Here is an 18,393-nt window from a genome sequence, read left to right as displayed (position 1 = left end):
TATATGTCAATCTGAATTTGTTCATGATCAGTTTGATGCAAATTTATATTCACCTGATGTTTTAAATGGTCTGAAAGTATCGAGTTTACCAAACCATAAGTTAGTTTTAAAAATTGGTGTTCCCGTTATGTTACTGAGAAATATTGATCAGAAAAATGGATTATGTAATGGGACAAGACTCCAGGTGATATCATTGGGCAAACGTGTTATTGAGGCACGTATCATATCTGGAACTAATATTGGAAACCGCACTTTTTATTCCAAGAATGTCATTAACTCCATCAGAAAAGAAAATTCCTTTCAAATTCCAAAGAAGACAGTTTCCATTGGATGTATGTTTTGCAATGACCATTAATAAGAGTCAGAGACAGTCGTTATCGAAGGTTGGTTTGTTTCTCAAACATCCCGTCTTTTCACATGGCCAGTTGTATGTTGCCTTATCTTGAGTTCAAAGCAGGAAAGGATTAAAATTGTTAATTTTAGATAAGGATGGTAGTCTCACAAATAAAACTTCCAATGTCGTTTATAAGGAAGTTTTTGGGAATTTATAAGAACCGTTTTTCTACCATCTTTTATTTTGTTTTCGTGTATCACACTTCATCCATCATATTAATTAATTAATTTATAATACTTTATTGTATTTGATTTATTCATGTTAATTACATTACAATATCATAATTCTTCATTATTTCTAAAATTTGATATCTTTTTGATTTACACTATCAAAAGTATAATTATATTTCAATTTTTAAACCGTGGAGTTCCATGGGTTTAAACCTAGTATATATATATATATATATATATATATATATATATATATATATATATATATATATATATATATATATATATATATATATATATATATGGGGATAGGGAATATACATTACAGCCCCACCTAAGCTTAGGTACTAAACTTCTAAAATATGTCGTTTTAACATGCTAAATATACCCGATTTGGTTTCACTTGGTAAATATATCATCCTCCATAACATTTCTTTCTTTCATTATCGTTTTACCATCTCTCTTTTCTTTCCTCAATTATCATTTATTACTTCATCCAAGTGAACATTACTAAACCCTAAACCTAAACCCTAAACCCTAAATTTAAACCATAAACCCTAAACCTAAACCCTAAACCCTAAATCTAAACCCTAAACCTTAAATCTAAACTCTAAACCCTAAACCCTAAACCTAAACACTAAACCCTAAATCTAAACCCTAAACCCTAAACCCTAAACCCTAAACCTAAACCCTAAACCCTAAACCCTAAACCCTAAACCTAAACCCTAAACCCTAAACCCTAAACCCTATTGTGTCGATCTTGAATTTACATCTTGAAGTATTAATCGTGAATCCATTAACCGTAATCTTTATATAGTAAAACAATGTATTTTCAAGAGGTTTAGTACCTAAGCTTAGGTGGGGCTGTAATATATATTCCATTTTCCATATATATATATATATATATATATATATATATATATATATATATATATATATATATATATATATATATAGAGAGAGAGAGAGAGAGAGGAGGGTTCAATTAAGAAAAAAAAAAGGTTGAGAATGGGGGAATCATTCTCAGCCACACATTTATTTTGCCGCAAAATACTTAGGCGTACCGTCGGAAATGGATAACGGATAAACATGTGTTTTCCAACCAAACATGTTTCCTTAAACTATGTTAATCATTACCTTAATATACACAAAAACATATTTTTTTCGTTTTTTTTTATTTTTAGAAAGTCATTATTATCGAAAAATTATTTTAAATATATCAAAATTCATAATTTTTTATTCTCTATAAATAGACATCCATATTGATATACTTTTAAGATAAAATAAAAAAAAAATTTAGAGTTTCAGCTCTCGTTATTAATAAGTGAATAAAAAAATCTATCAGATTTTTATTACAGTATATTCGTTATTCACTTATGAATAAAACGTATGCGTAACTTTTTTTATAGTTTAAGTACCGTTCATATATGAATATGAGACGCAATAAAGTTTTCTTACTTAAAATATATTTTTTACATCATCTTTCATCATATATTATATTTATATATAAATAAAACGTGTATTAGTTGTCGTCATATTTTATATTCATATATGAATAAAACATTTATTAAATTTTTGTTACAGTTAATTTGTTATTCATATATGAATAAGTAGTATAAATGATACTTAAACTGTAAAAAAAATTAATTATATATTTTTATTCATAAATGAATAACGAATGTACTGTAGCAAAAATCTGATGCATTTTTATTCACTTATGAATAATGATAGCTGAAAATATAAAAAAAAAATTATTTTATCTTAAAAGTATATCAATATGGATGTCTATTTGTAGAGAATAAAAAATCATAAATTTTGGTATATTTAAAATCATTTTTCGATATAAATAGCTTCTTAAAAATTAAAAAAACAAAAAAAAAACTATGTTTTTGTATATATTAAGGTAATGATTAGCATAGTTTAAGGAAACATATTTTGTTGGAAACACTAGTATATTCCTTATCCATTTCCGCTGGTACAACAAAGGCTTTTGCTTCAAAAACAAATAAGTGGCTGAGAACGATTCCCCCATTCTCAACCTTTTTTATTTTCTCAATTGAACTTACCTCTATATATATATATATATATATATATATATATATATATATATATATATATATATATACTATCTTATAAAAATAATCTCATTATTTTTATAAATAGATTGAATATAATAATAATATTTTTTTAAGACGTCCAAGCAATTAAGCAGAAAATACAACCACCTACCAATATAATAATATTATAATTTAAGTGGTCTAAGCTTTTAAACTTAATGTACAATCAACCAATGCATGAAATTTGACTCAGTTATTTAATCCTATTATAACTATGTTGAATCTTTAAATATCAGCAAATATATCTCGGTTATGGCTGGTATCTCGCCCCATTTTAGCCCGTTTAATCGGTCAACAGTCAATACCTCTAGAGTCCAGATACATGTTATATAACATCTTTTTCTCTCATTCTTCTTCAATCTTTAGTACGTACCCTAAGAACTCCTCGGGTTTTGTTTTCCGCCACCACCATCAAAAGTTACCATTTGATGTTATGTTTTGCTCCTGGTATGTGAAACTCTTTCAATACATGGTACTCCCACACCTTTTTTCCGGTTCCTTCTTCCTTGATCCCTATTTTGAGACCATTTTCTCTCATAACAGCACTGTACTCACCATCCGTTATCACCACCATCACACTCCGCCCTTTAGATACTCTCTCCTTACACCCGTCTATCACCACCACTCGCAGCTCTCCTGAAACCTCGAAAAAAATTCCTATATGTGGTCGCTTTTGCTATGGCCACCCCCAACAATAATCACACAGCGGTAACAAGTCTCTCTCTCTCTCTCTCTCTCTCTCTCTCTCTCTCTCTCTCTACCAATCTATTTGATTGTGTGTTTGTGTGCTTATGTATGTATGATCTGTCTACAAGCTTTATAATGTAGTTTTAGTTTTTTGATTTCAGATCTGATTTGAATATTCGGAATGATAGGAACGAATGGTTGTTCTTTTAGGTTTTTGATTTCAGATATGACTTCAGGTCTTATAATGAATTTTTGGTGTCGTTTACTTTTTACCAGGATAAACTAATCCTTCTCTATAATGAGTTTTTTTTCATTGTTTTAATCGTTTGTGTTATGTTTTGCTATAACATGCAATTGCTCTTTGACTCCATTTTTTTTTTTTTTCAATCTATATACAGGTAACTATTATCATTTTAAGGTATGCTCTCAAATTCATTTCTCTGTTATATAGATGACTACATATCTATTCATCTTCAATCATGATCTTTAAATTTTCCTTTGTGAAAAGTCCTCAATGAAGGAGATTGTGGAAACATAATGTTGAAATAGAAATGGGATCTCCTTGGAACAGGGGACCCAAAATATGAAGCTAAATGAAGATTTACCTCTCCGGATCAAATTTCACAAAAGAGATTTGTCATTTATTTTGATCCTCTTTGCTGACACAACCATCTCTAATCAATGAACTACTTTCAGTCTGATTTATAACTAAGCCCAAACTACAGGTATTCCATATCTCATCGTTGTAAGCTCTACTTCAAGTTCTGATTGATGCTATTATTTACAAATGTGTTGTCGAATTTGTTTGTTTGAGCCTTGTGTTCAATGTTTTTACTGATGTTGTTTTCATGTAATATTTTATACAATATAATGAATCTAGCGATTGGGAATGTGAAACTTATTCGTAAATGGACTACTAAAAAATTTAGGTCAATATTCATTGGTTTTTCTTTTCATTTCCAATATGAAAATGAAGATTGAATCTGAAAATGTTTTATCAATTTTTTGTTTTTTTAGTTTCTAGGTGATATTTATTATTTTGATTTATGTCATTTATCATATGGAAACAAACACGTGAAATATGGTGCAGTTGTAAAGTCACACCAAATGGAATTTATATTGATTTACTTTGTGTCATTTTATAAAGAAACTGGTGCAAGTAATAAACTTTTCTTTAATATGGTGCAATTGGGGGTCATGTTTTTGATCCATGACTACTACTTCTACTACAAGACCGTCTTGATGGTATTGGTATAGGTAAACTTGAATGGTACGAGCAAACCTCCTCAAATTGATGGAAAGTTTTTTGTAATAATAAATAGTGAAAAACAACCATTGAGGTTCTATAATGAAATAAATATTTTCATTGAATTGACATGCTAGATAAGAAAATGAAAGTAAATTCTCATTTTTTGCATTTAGCCTAATCATGGGTTAAATGCTTTAAATAGCAATGTTGTTTCATTTGTTTATCTAAGATCATATCTTAATTTAATTTCTGTTTTTTTTATTAATTTAATTTTGTTTTTAAGCATTGTAATTTGAAAGTAGAATGCTATAATTGTGTATGCATAAGTGTGAGTGTCTTTGTTTTTTTGTGTATGTACGTGTGATTATGTAAATATATGTGACTGCGTGTAACTGTATGTGTATGAGCTGTGGCTGTGTATGTGTATGTGTATGAGCTGTGGCTGTGTATGTGTCTCAATTTTTTTTATTGAATTATTATAGTGCTTTGGGTTGCCTTTTAGTTTTTTATGTTTGTTCTTTCATTCTGTTACTCTTTTGAGATAAAATATCTATAACATTGAATCTTAATACTCAAGTTCATTTGCTGGAAAGTCAATATACCTACTATTCTACTAACTTTTCGGATAATCTAAATGTAAATCACTCATTAAATTAAACACATGAATAAGTTATTAAATAAAATCGTAAACATGTATCGTAAAATAGATGCATAAAGTAGAAGGTTCTTATATATTGTTTTAGTGAAACATCTATAAACAGAATAATAACTTTAAAATAGAACATATATCCGAACTAACCAGGTCAAGTTAGTATCTTAGTAACCAACGCAAGTAGACCTGGCGGGTTTTGAACCCGATTCGCTCCAAACCCGTAAGAATTTTACGGGTTTGGATTTTAATTTTCGATTCGTTTACCCGTTTATGATTCATATCCGTTTACCCTTCTAATAAATGGGTCGGGTATTGATCATTGTCGATCCGCTCCACTTATAACCCGTCCTATTTTATATATCTTTACTATCTTATAAAAGAAATCTCACTATTTCTATAAATAGATTCAATATAATAATAATATTTTTTTAAAACGTTCAAGTCTCTAAGCTTAAAGTACAACTAACCATCAATAAATTGTTTTTCGTGTTTTGTTTGAATTATATGAAATTGGATTCAAGAATCTTTATGATATTAAAGCCAATTAGTAGGGTATTTATTTAAAAATTCTTATTTTAACAAAATTAACTAAAATTTAAATGAAAAAGTTTCATTATAAAACAGGACATGTAAAATGGGACAAAAAAATATATTATTAATGATACAGTATATAGTTAATCGATAGGATTTTGGTCTATTTTTTGTGCTTTGATTTAACTCACATTAATGGAACTTTATATTTTTAACAAGTACAATTAATTACTTCTAACAGTATAAAGATAATTTATATAAATATTAACTAAGAATCGGTTCTGACAGATACTCAACATGTAAGACTTTACACAAAATAAGAAATCGTAACCGGTCCAGATTCCAATCAATTTTAAAATTTAGGAATCAGAGCGGTTCCCATGATATCTGTTATCGTTTTGGAACTGTCACTCTTTCTTATCCAAAGATAGGTACATCGGAAAAAAAAGCTATTCGTCGAAAAAAACACCATTCAAAACTAGTACAGATTGTGCTTGCCGTATTGCATGAAACTAAAAATAGCAACTAAATATTTTTTTAATTATTTAAGCTAAAACAGTAACATACATTATTTAACCTAAAACTAACATATTTGTTTTTAAACTAAAATAGCAACGTACTTTAACTTTTAACATGTAATAGCAACATACTTTCATATTTAAAATATAATAACAACTTTTTTTTATTTGTAAGCAAATTAACATAGTATTATATTTAACCCAAATATACAATGTATTTTCCTTTTTAAGCTAACTTACCATCTTTAATATTTATCTCGTAATAGCATATCAAAAGAAAACTTATTGCCACCAAAAACAATTCGCCAAACGAAACTATTCGTTGAACAGAAAGTATTTGATTCCACCACAATACGTGTTCTTTGTAATAAGAAATTTGTTTGGAAAGAAAAAAATATTCTGGAAAAAAAAAACTATTTACCGTCCGCCAAAAGAAAACTATCCATCCAAATCTCCGAAACAATCACGTAATTTCGAAATAAAAATTAAAGCCGCAAAGAAACTAATAACCGAAAAGAATTAATACCCGCTCGCTGCTTTACGCGGGTACACAACTAGTATATATATATATATATATATATATATATATATATATATATATATATATATATATATATATATATATATATATATATATATATAAACCCTAAACCCTAAACCCTAAACCCTAAACCCTAAACCATAAACCTAAACCCTAAACCCTATTGTGTTGATCTTGAATATACATCTTGAAGTATTAACCGTGAATCCATTAACCGTAATCTTTATATAGTAAAACAATGTATTTTCAAGAGGTTTAGTACCTAAGCTTTTATATATATATATATATATATATATATATATATATATATATATATATATATATATATATATATATATATATATATATATATATATATATATATATATATATATCCCTTTGCTTCTTGGACTCTTTAATTTCTAGACTTAGTATTCCTAATGAGAAGTCAAATATTTATAATTAATTCAAAACTAGTTGTTTTTTATCATTCGAGAAGTTTAACCACTTGATATGAACTAAATGATTTTTTTAGTCTTCAACACAACTAACCCTGGTTTAATCATTGATATTTCTTTTATACTTCCTACTTATATTTAAACTTTGACACTTTATTAGTTATTAACTAATTGATTTATTTTAATTAATATTAAATAATACATCATTTTAATATTCGATATTAAATATTAAATTCTTATCTATAATATAATTTCTGAATTTTTTTCTATAACCATATTATTTGTTTCATATTTCAAAATAAAAATGAAAAGGTTGTGTTTTCAGTTTTTGTCTATGTTATAATTTGTTTCATAAAATTGACATATGTGTGCGTAAAAATGACAAATTTAAAAGAATATGTTTTTTAATACATTTCATAAGATGGGAATAACTTAGTTGATCATTGTTTGATGAAGTTAATGGAAACTAAAATAGAAAAACAATAAAAGCTATGCGTGAAATCGAGTGAATATCAGTGCAATTTATATATTCTTTAGTTTCACGAGTCACGACTCCACATATTTCATTAGACCCCTAGTAACTTCTCCACAATAGTGTACAAATTAATTTAATTAATATCAAGCTAAAGCAAAACACTTTTATGCAAATGAAAATGAGTTTTGTGTTTGCGTACATACAAATGCAATGTCGAACACAAGTTAATTTTTTTTCGTAAAAAGTTGTAGTGCCATTATGTTTCATGAATACTTGTAAACTGTTAAAAAAAAGTTCAAGATTTTCCACTACATTTCCACATAACAATCATTAACTTCAAATATTGCTTTTGCCATTTATGGTGTTGGAAGTTAACATTGTGGTTATAACAACGCTACATTGAATTTTCAATATTGCCCTCAATTGATGAGGAAAAAGAAAGGAGAAATCTTACACTCAAAGGGCATTTATGGTAGTGGTGACAATTTTAAACAACGTATGCTTTCTACTAAAGGAAAGCATACAAGAATCTATGAGGTTGGAGCATTTTGTGGAGATGAACATCTTGACACATCCTTGCTGTTTTGTTGAAGCACTTCGTGATTAATGGATGCCAATTGCGATAAGTTCTGCATACATAACCAATATCATACAATTTATATACATGTAAAATGAAAAAAAAGGACAGGGGTAAAACGGTAAATTGGTATGCATTTCGGTACCGCGTAAGCTAATCCAAATAATTTATCTTAGTCTAGACTCTAGAGAGAGTGAGTTAATGTATAGAAACATGGAAAATGACAATGTTACCCTTCCTATGCGTACCTTGAAAGAGAAATTTATCCACGAAAGATCATCATCAGGAGGTGCTTCAAACTCTGCAAGATCTCCACATACATCCATCTTCTGAAAAAAATAAATAAAGATAAATGTCTACCAAAAATATTTAGTATAAATAAATAAAAAGAAAATAAATGTGTACCTCTCTAGTGTCTGAACAGAATTCAGTAGTGTCTGAAGCCGCATCACTACAGTCTTGATCATCAGGTGTTCCAGTTGAACTACAACTATGTCTTGAAATAAAATAACTCGTATCATCTATGCCATCTGGTTGTGGTATAAAAGCAACCTATATATAAATATCTAAATTTAGAAAAAATAAATAAATAAATTATTAACGCCAATTATGTGGAAAATGGAAAAAACATCACCCACCTTTTGCATGGCAAGTGTATCCCAGTTTACACCATTAAAGAACGGATGTGCTTTTACCTGTAAGTAAAACAAGTATAAGAGTCGATATATTTGGTAATAAAATTATAAAAATAAAAAATAGATGGAGTTTTAATTTAAAGAAAGTCAATAACCTCGGATGATCCATGTGCTCCTAGACGCAGATTAGGGTCATGAATAAGAAACCTAAAAAAAATCAATTTAAACGAGACAAAATGACCATTTTACCCTTGCATTCCAACAATAGGATATAGTAAAGACTTGAAGAAACAAACCTGTTAATCAGGTCTTGGGCTTCGTACGACATCTCATCCGGAACAGAAGGCCATGGGATTTTTGCATTGAGAATGTTGTTGAATATTCTCTGAAATTTCTCAATAAAAAAATGACATGAATAAAAGTTAGGGTAAATAGCATAAAAAACACTCCGTTTACACCAAAATTCTAATTTGACACCGTGTTTTTTTTTGTCTCAAATTTGACACTGTGTTTTCCAATTTGTTACAATTCTGACCACTTGACCGGTTAACCAGGTTACATGCTGACGTGGCATGATGACGTGTCAGTTTTGATGATGTGGCATGCTGACATGATATGCTGACGTGTCAAAATTTAATTTTTTTTCCACAAAAAACACTAAGTTTTCATTTTTTTTCGATTTTGACACTAAGTTTAATTTTTTCTTTCAATTTTGACACTATGTTTTTTTGTTCCAAATCGAACATCATTTATCAATTTTTGTTCAATTTTGACCATTTTCCATTTCAATTAAAAACCATAGTTTTGTATAAATACAAGTTTTTTTTTTTTTTTTTTACATTCAAACCATAATTTTATGTATAAATATGTATTAGTTATATAAAAACCGTATTTTATATTAAATACGCAACTTTAAAATGAGTTTGTAGGTTTGGAGGCGTGTAGCCGATTAAAACTCGGATGTCAAGTTTGCAACCCCTGAAATTTTCACATCTTATTAGAAGCTTATGGTTAGTTTGATTCTCATGATATAACTAATGCATATTTATACATTATACTTTGAATTAAAAAAAAAAAAAAAAAAAAAAAAAAAAAAAAAAAAAAAAAAACACCTTGTATTTAAATAAAAATGTGGTTTTTAAACAAAAAAAATATATTTATACGGTTTAAAATGTAATAAAAAAATATATTTATACGGTTTCAAATGGAAAATGGTCAAAATTGAACAAAATTGGAAAAAATGATGTTCGATTTGGAACAAAAAAACATAGTGTCAAAATTGAAAGAAAAAATTAAACTTAGTGTCAAAATCGAAAAAAAATGAAAACTTAGTGTTTTTTGTGGAAAAAAAATTCAATTTTGATACGTCAGCATATCATGTCAGCATGCCACATCATCAAAACTGACACGTCAGCATGTAACCTAGTTAACCGGTCAAGTGGTCAGAATTGTAACAAATTGGAAAACACAGTGTCAAATTTGAGAAAAAAAAAACACGGTGTCAAATTAAAATTTTGGTGTAAACGGAGTGTTTTTTATGCTATTTACCCTAAAAGTTATGATTCAATTAAAAAAAATTAAATTTACCTCTGGATGATCTGAATTAAAAGGTGGGGTTCCTGTTAATAATTCGAATAAAATAACACCAACAGACCACCAGTCAGCAGCATAACCATGTTCAGTTCCAAGAAGTATTTCAGGGGCCAAATAATCAGGTGTGCCAACAGCAGCTGATCGCCCCCTTCTCTCAACACTCCATTCATGGTCAACGCTTTGACCATTTGAAACAATAACACCCTTTGACTCTGGTCTGGTCAAATCATCCGTACTGTTTATTAGACCAATTTTAGACAGCCCAAAATCTGTAAGCTGATTAAATATAACATAATTAGAACCACAATATATAGTAATTGCATAAATAAGACTGGAAAGTACGTTTTTATATTTATGCATTTGATATGCTCATATTTAATAAAAAGTAGAGTAAATTACACGAATGGTCCCTAATGTTTGGGGTCATTTGCACGTTTGGTCCCTAACTTATTTTTTTAACTCGGAAGGTCCTTACAGTTTGTTTTTGTTGCGCTCTTGGTCCCTGTCTTACCTAAAATTACTATTTTGCCCTTGATTTTTTTAATTTATTTAAATAAGATGTGATAGGTAAGGTAAAGTAATGTAAGATGGAATGGGGGTGTGTTTATTTAAATAAATTAAAAAATCAAGAGCAAAATAGTCATTTTATGTAAGACAGGACCAAGCGTGCAAAAAAAACAAACAGTAGGGACCTTCCGAGTTAAAAAAATAAGTTAGGGACCAAACGTGCAAATTACCCCAAACCATAGGGACCATTCGTGTAATTTACTCTAAAAAGTATAACACCACACCTTGATATGACCATCATGTGCGATTAATATATTGTCAGGTTTAAGATCTCGATGTACAATGCCTAGTGAATGAAGGTATTCAAGAGCAAGAACCTGTGATATGAAAAATTAAAAATAACTTATTTAAATCTTTTAAAGAGTAAAAAAAAAAAAAAAAAAGTTTTTGATTTTGACAAACCAGTTCTGCAATGTAAATGCGTGCTATATCTTCTTCAAGGCAACCAACATTCCTTAGCAAAGAGAACAGATCACCTCCATTTAGATACTCCATCACTAAATAAAGATTGTCTCTACTTGTAAATGAATAGAAAAAACGAACCTACAAATAAAAACCAATATTGACAATATTCTCTCATATACAATTTCAAAATTCGTAATTTATGATTCATTAAGAAATGGGAATTGTAGAATGTAGATTACCACAAATGGGTTTCGAACTGTGATTAATATATTACGTTCAGCAACTATCCTTTCAATGTCATTTTTTCTTAGCATGTCCATTTTCTTGAGAATCTGTAAAAGGAATTGAGTAATTATCAACAATGGTATTAAAAAAGGAAAAGATTTTACTCTACTTATACCTTTATAGCAAATAAATCACCAGTTGTTCTTTTACGTGCAAGAAATACTTTCCCATAAGCTCCTCTACTAATTGGTTTAATAATCTCAAAATCTTCAATGCTTGTTCTCTCTTTATGAAGAGAATGTGAAGGAGTTGAAACTGAACTACTTGGAGATGCAGTGTCCACAACATCACTCATTCTTCTATTTGAATTCTCTAAGTCACATGCAATTATGTATTTCTCTCTGTATACATATAAGGAAATGTGAAAAATAAAAACATGGTGATTAAAAGTAGAGATGCGTGTATGCTTTTCACCTAATGAGTTTTTCTATTCGATGACCAAATGTATCAATAACAAGTGCTTTTAACTTGCTATGTTGTAAAACATCTTGTAAATCTTCCATGCATGTAAGCAAGGCCTCATGTGAACTTTCTTCCATGAGATCTGTCTCTGCTGCAGAATGAGCAATGTCCCTAAGATCTGTCATCTAAAGAAACAAGGAAAATTACTTATATACCCTTATAGTGAACATAGAAACCGAATGTAAAAAAAGGTAAAGATTAAAGGACATACCTGCTGAACATCCTCTAATTCGGAAGGGTGGTTAAGCTCTAACCAGAAGAAGTCAAAGTTTGCAGCTTTTGGTGTGGAAGATGCTGATGTCATGCTTCCTGTGGATGAGGGAGGGCCATTTAGACTTTTCACACCTGGAAACCCTTTGAGATTTACAAAGGTACCAGGGGTTGAATCTTCTATGCATGCAGTGTCCATTTCATGAAGATCCTCAAACATTCCTTCAACCCCTTTGTTTCTCCACTCACTCATTTTAGGAGAGCAACCATCTAAATTTTGAAATTGTGAATTTTGAGGGCTATCATCTACAGGAGTGCAGGATATGATGATTTGATCAAGTATCTCTGATAATCCTAAAAGGCTTTCATTAACATCTGAACCTTTTATATCACATTTTTCTGCATATGCGCATATATAAGAATGAGACTCCAAATGTGAAGCTGGAACATATTCCTCACATATCCGACAAATTACTAAATCGCCCGAATCTTCAAATTGTGGCAATCTCTCTATTGAATCACTTATAGGTATGGATTCCTCCTTTTGTGTATGTAATTTTTTTTCATTATTCAATAACTTATTATTTAAACCATCTCCGGAATGGGAATCAACGATTCCTAACTTTAAAATCCGGCTCATTTCATATGAAGGAATCTTTTCCAAACATTCTTTCATTTTAAGAAGGGACACCTCATCAATATGCTCACTGTGTTTCTCAAAATGCAACAACCTTGTGCAGCGTGTTAGTATAAAAAGCATCCGAGTAAAAAGCCATTTCAATGGGCCTGTTTGGCAATCTTGCCTCTTTTTTGTTAAATCTTGAACAATGGCTTCACATTTGGTGCGGAAGTCTTGGCATGACATCTCTATACATTCTTTAGAAAGAATGAGAAGGTCTTGAATTGATCTTTGATCTTCTAAAGATAATGTTTCTGACTTTTGTGATACCTCAATCACCTCCCCTTTGAAGCATGCTAGCTCTGTGTTTACCAAATCTTTTGCAGCATTGAAGTTTGACCTCAATGATCCCAAAAGTTCCTGAATATGCTGACTTGTCAGTAAACAAGAACAAAGGTAAATACTTAATCACATCAAAGGTAACAAAGGTATACCTTCAAATCACTAAAGCTATGAGATCGTGTGTATAAAGGTCTAATGCCACCTTTAGGCCCGAGTTCATGTGAAAAGCTTTTCATCACTTCTGGCATTTTATCTATGTTTCCTGCTTCAGTTTGCTTTCCAAATGTGGATCTTCTTACCTTCTGTTGTTTACTTGAAACAGCTTCCTTATCAAATGCCTTGACCTCATGTTGTCTTTTCTGCCACATTTTAGATTAATTATTCAATAACTGAAATTTCCAGTTGAAAACTACATTATGTATCATCTAAATGAGTAAACACTCATCTGATCATGCTTACATGAAGTCTCACCTCAGTTTCAGGAGGCTTATCTCTAAGAGCTCTATCAGAATCCTTGGAAAGATGAGATGTCAACCATCGAGCAATTTTTTTCCCTTTACGGAATCCTGGTACATACAATCGTCCAGAAGATGCTCTTTTCAGATTTCAAAATAAAATTCAACAAGGAATTGAATATGTCAAGCATTTTTAGGAGTAAGTGAAAAACATATGTTGATAATTTGAATTTGTCAACCCTTACAATTAACCGCAAAATTTAAGCTAGCCAAGTCGCTGATTGTTATAAAATAGAAATGATCCATTCTAGTGATAGATAAATTCTTCTACATATTTAAATGTAAATACAGTATCTCGATTAGTTCGACAACGAATTGAATATATCAAGCAATCGAGTAACACAAAATCAACCAAAATTTTCAGTAATCAGGAAACGAATTAAAATAGGCAAACCGCAACAACGACAACAACAGTAACAGAGTCAAATATTTTCATCTGTGCGTGTGTTAAAGGAAAAACAATATGAGTACCTTCTTTAGAAGAATGAAGCTTCACAAATCCTTTGGAAAAAGACCTCTGATGATTCTGCTTGAAACGACTAGCTATAGACTTACTATGGAAATTACTAGAGCTGAGCTGATTGTTATCGTTGGAAGTAGACGTAATACGAGTCTTAATTCGATTCAAACCCGTCGGAATCCCCACCGCCTCCGACGATTCACCGTCGTTTCGAGTCGGTCCGGCCATCTGTATTCTATATACACTAGTGAATCTTGTTCATGAGAAGTGAAAATGAAATACCTAACTATCATATACCATAGATGAATATGATCATATGAAACCTAAAAGTGTGAAACTTATGCTTATTGCTTGGTGATTGAAAGAGAGAGATAACGGTGGGTGTGTTCGAATTTCGTGGCTGCTGAATTAGTCGGTCACGAAAGAAGTCGATCGAATTACAAGTTACAAATTACAAAAATAAAATATGAAAGAAAATGTCAAAATATTTTAGTTTTAGAATATGTAAAACATGGTAAATGTGAAATGGTGTCCATTCAAATAAGGTTAAATGTATCATGCTTAAAATCAGATAATTATGGATATTTGGGTTGTTTTGGTTTGATTTTTTTATTTTTAGAATAAAATTATTCTCTTTTAAAAACGTGTTATAAATTACACCAAAGACTAAATGAGAAAGCATGAGACCAAAAAGATGTGTCCAAGTAGAATGTAAAATATGAAATTCATAACAACCACCTCAAATTTTCTATATAAAATCATCAAACCAATTATATTAATCAAACATAACCAATGTATTTAATTAATTGCAACATAAACAAATTACCAACTAATAACTAAACTCGACTATAATCATAATAATAATACACCAAATTTGATTTATATCCGATTTTTTTTCTACATAAAAAATGCAGAACAATCCATTAGTTATACCGGAACTTTTTATCTTTACAGGCATACAAAAAAACTTGTACCAAAACTATCTCTAAGCACTTGTTTAGGAACCTTAGGTGTATAAAAAGTTTAATGACTAAAATTAAAAGAAGAAGTTTCTAACAAATATTGGACATTGGATATAAGTCATTGTATTATTTCAAAATATTCCCTACATCTATCCGTTGATTTGTAGATATATGTCGACCTACTGTTTGCGAACACCTTCTAAAAACTGGTGGACATGTTAGTGCACCAAAGTAGAAAACCACTTCTTGTTAGGATATAATTATATCTAAAATTTGTAGACCTCACTACCATTGGTGGATATGGTCATACGGCGGGTCTTTTGTCCAAAAGTAGCACTATGCAACACAAACTGATGCAACTTGATTTTTGTTACGACAATAAATTCAAACTTAATATACAATATTCAACAATAAATTCAAACTTAATATACAAATATTCATAATAAACCCAACAATAAATTCAAACTTAATATATAATATTCACAAATATATTTCATTAAGACTGTTTTTGGAATGTTACGTTACAGCTTTGAGCTAAGATTGTTATGGTTGGTAACCAAAAGATACTTTATAAGTTAGTTTTTTTTTAAATACACTTAAGGTGTGTTTGGCATGTTAGGTGAAAAATTAGTTTTTAACTTAAAAGCTGGTTTATTAATAATCTAAGTCATACGGCTTATTTAAAAGTTAACTTAGGGATGAGCATCGGAACCGACCCGGCCGGAACCGGCCCGGGAACCGAACTTGGTGGAAAATAGGAACCGAATCGGACCGTCGGTTCTTGTAACATCCCGAGAGTTTGCAGGTATTTCTGAATCCTCTCTTCTATTATTATTTTGTCATTTGTAGTCCCTAGGGTTAGAAGAGTCGACCCATGAGAAGCCTAAGGGCTAAAGTTGCAACTTTGAGAACAATGTTATTTTGGGCTAAGAACTCTTAAATGGGCCCTAATTGGACCCACTTCCATAAAACTTAACCTTTTTGGGCCTTATAAGCCTAAAATTGGCTAGTTTATGTAAATGGGCCTTATTGGACCATAACAAATCTAATTAGCCCTAATGGGCCATAAAACTCGTTCATTGATGTATATTGGGCTGTGAATTACTCTAAAAGGCCCAATGGGCCGAAAACCATCCAATTGGGCCCATATTATGGACTCAAGCACAAAAAGGCCCAAACCATTCTTTTCCTTAGCCCATTCTCGGCCAACAAGAATAAAAAAATAGTAAAAAGTAGATAAATAAAAAGGAAGAAATGAAGAATTATGAGGGCAAGACACCTCATATTTGTCCATTGGAAACCCATGCACAAATCCCATACTTCCATGCATGTCAACTCAATTTATCTCTCTTCTCCCTCTCCTTTTTATCTTCGGCCGAAGACACACAACCCACACACACATTTCATCCATCTCTTTAAAGCAAACTCTCTCAAGAATACCTTCATTCCTCCATCAAAATTTCGAGATCTAGGGGATTTCAAGAGGGTTCTTCCATAAGAAATCATCATTCTTGGTAAGTTTGTGCTTAGATCCATGATCTAGTTCCTTTGTTTTATCAAAAATTCTCTTCTCAACTCATGCAAACTCATGATCATCCTAGAAACATCCATAAGTTCGAGATCAACCCAAGAAAGCTTGCTAGGGTCGAAAATAACATCAAACTCTTCCATTCTTTCTTCAAAACCGAAAACAACAAGCAAAGGTGAGTTCATACCCCTCTATTTTCGGTTTTCACAAGTTTTATGGAGGAGAATACAAGTAAAATGTGTAGATCTATGTGTATGTGTATGTTATGTGTGATTTTATGTGTTTATGTGGTAAATATGTGCCAAAAAGGAAAGAAATCTCGAGATCTATGGCTCAAGGAGGAAAATATACGTGATCTAGGATGTATTACATTAAACAAGTCAAGAAAAATTATCACCTAAGGTTAAAATAAACATGTTACAACATAAAACTCATTTTTGGGCTATTTTTGTCAAATAAACAAAAGTTGGGTTAAAGGTTGTCATTCACGGTTTTATAAGGACCCAAAGGGTCAAAACAGTTAAAATAGAAGTTTTTATGAATATTATGCTCTTCAAAGGACTAGAAATGTAAATTGTAGCCTATTGGGCCAAGTTTTTGGGCTTTTCGGCCCATAGGCCCAAACTTGCGAAAAAAATGGGTTTTAAGGGACTGAAATGGTAAATTTCTCAAAACAGTGGGTAAAAAGGTAAATAAATCTATTTCAGGGGTTAAAATGACCTTTTTTGCCAAAAAGGATCAAAAATGCAAAGTTTTTGGATTTTGGGTCAAATTTGTAAAAGTTGCGAAAGGTTTGGACTATAAATGAAAATCTTTTTACTAAAAGGGCTGAAACTGCCAAAAAGTAAACTTTGGGCTGAAAACACTATTTAAATAATTCTATGGGCCAAAATGTCAAGAAAAATAGTTTAAGGACCTAAAATGTCATTTTTTATAAAAAGGGACTAAAATTGTCATTTTTATTAAAGACGGGCTGAATAGGTCAAACCAATATTTGAGTCAATTATTTTATTATTAAGATATTTGGGTCAAAAATACCAAATTATAACTTATGAATTTAGAATGAAAATATACATATATTTTCAAATATAGTTCTAAACAATAGACAAACTTCGTGCCTTTGCGATTTAACAATTGAACAATCAGACCTTCCGACAATTATACCATACCTAAAACAAATAAATATTTAAATTGTTGGGCTTGAAAGATTCTAATTATGTTTATTGGGCCTTCGTGACCTATTAACATGACTTTTGGGCCTAACAATAATAATACATGTCTATTGGGCCTCCTGCGACCCAATTACATGCTTAAGGGACCCTCAATGGCTTTTACGTGCTATTGGTCCTCAGTGGCCCATTAGCATTGCTAGTAAGGTCCAAATAAATCATATGCGAAATGGGCCAACGCGTCCTTCGTATACTCAACAGCCCTAAATAACATACGTAATTAGTAGGACCTC

General features: G+C 30.5%; 1 protein-coding gene and 1 long non-coding RNA gene across 4 annotated transcripts; one reads left to right on the top strand and one right to left on the bottom strand.

The window, feature by feature from the left end:
• The first annotated feature begins 2,967 nt into the window (after positions 1–2,967).
• Positions 2,968–4,265, top strand: LOC145116236 (uncharacterized). The gene is made up of 2 exons (XR_013711938.1): positions 2,968–3,389; positions 3,767–4,265. It is a non-coding gene; the product is annotated as an uncharacterized LOC145116236 (long non-coding RNA).
• Positions 4,266–8,101: 3,836 nt separating this feature from the next.
• LOC145113587 (Protein kinase superfamily protein) lies at positions 8,102–14,872 on the bottom strand. 3 transcript variants are annotated; one of them, XM_079049658.1, is made up of 16 exons: positions 14,453–14,872; positions 13,926–14,032; positions 13,619–13,825; positions 12,507–13,544; positions 12,248–12,420; positions 11,949–12,174; positions 11,788–11,880; positions 11,546–11,686; positions 11,368–11,460; positions 10,571–10,852; positions 9,280–9,368; positions 9,139–9,190; positions 8,987–9,043; positions 8,754–8,900; positions 8,597–8,677; positions 8,102–8,400 (listed from the first exon to the last, which is right to left on the bottom strand). In XM_079049658.1, exons 1-16 carry the CDS (start codon positions 14,667–14,669, stop codon positions 8,302–8,304), a joined length of 3,102 nt encoding a protein of 1,033 aa, XP_078905784.1. In that variant the 5' UTR covers positions 14,670–14,872; the 3' UTR covers positions 8,102–8,301. The 3 variants fall into 3 exon arrangements, with proteins under 3 accessions (XP_078905784.1, XP_078905785.1, XP_078905786.1); XM_079049659.1 differs by having other exon boundaries at positions 8,597–8,674; XM_079049660.1 differs by having other exon boundaries at positions 13,938–14,032.
• Positions 14,873–18,393: the final 3,521 nt, after the last annotated feature.

The sequence above is a fragment of the Lactuca virosa genome, chromosome 5 (assembly GCF_052849685.1).
Source record: "Lactuca virosa cultivar CGN04683 chromosome 5, Lactuca_virosa_CGN04683_v6, whole genome shotgun sequence".
Classification (NCBI taxonomy): Eukaryota; Viridiplantae; Streptophyta; class Magnoliopsida; order Asterales; family Asteraceae; genus Lactuca; species Lactuca virosa.
Note: the sequence above shows the minus strand (reverse complement) of the source record. Positions and strands in the feature narration are given on the sequence as shown.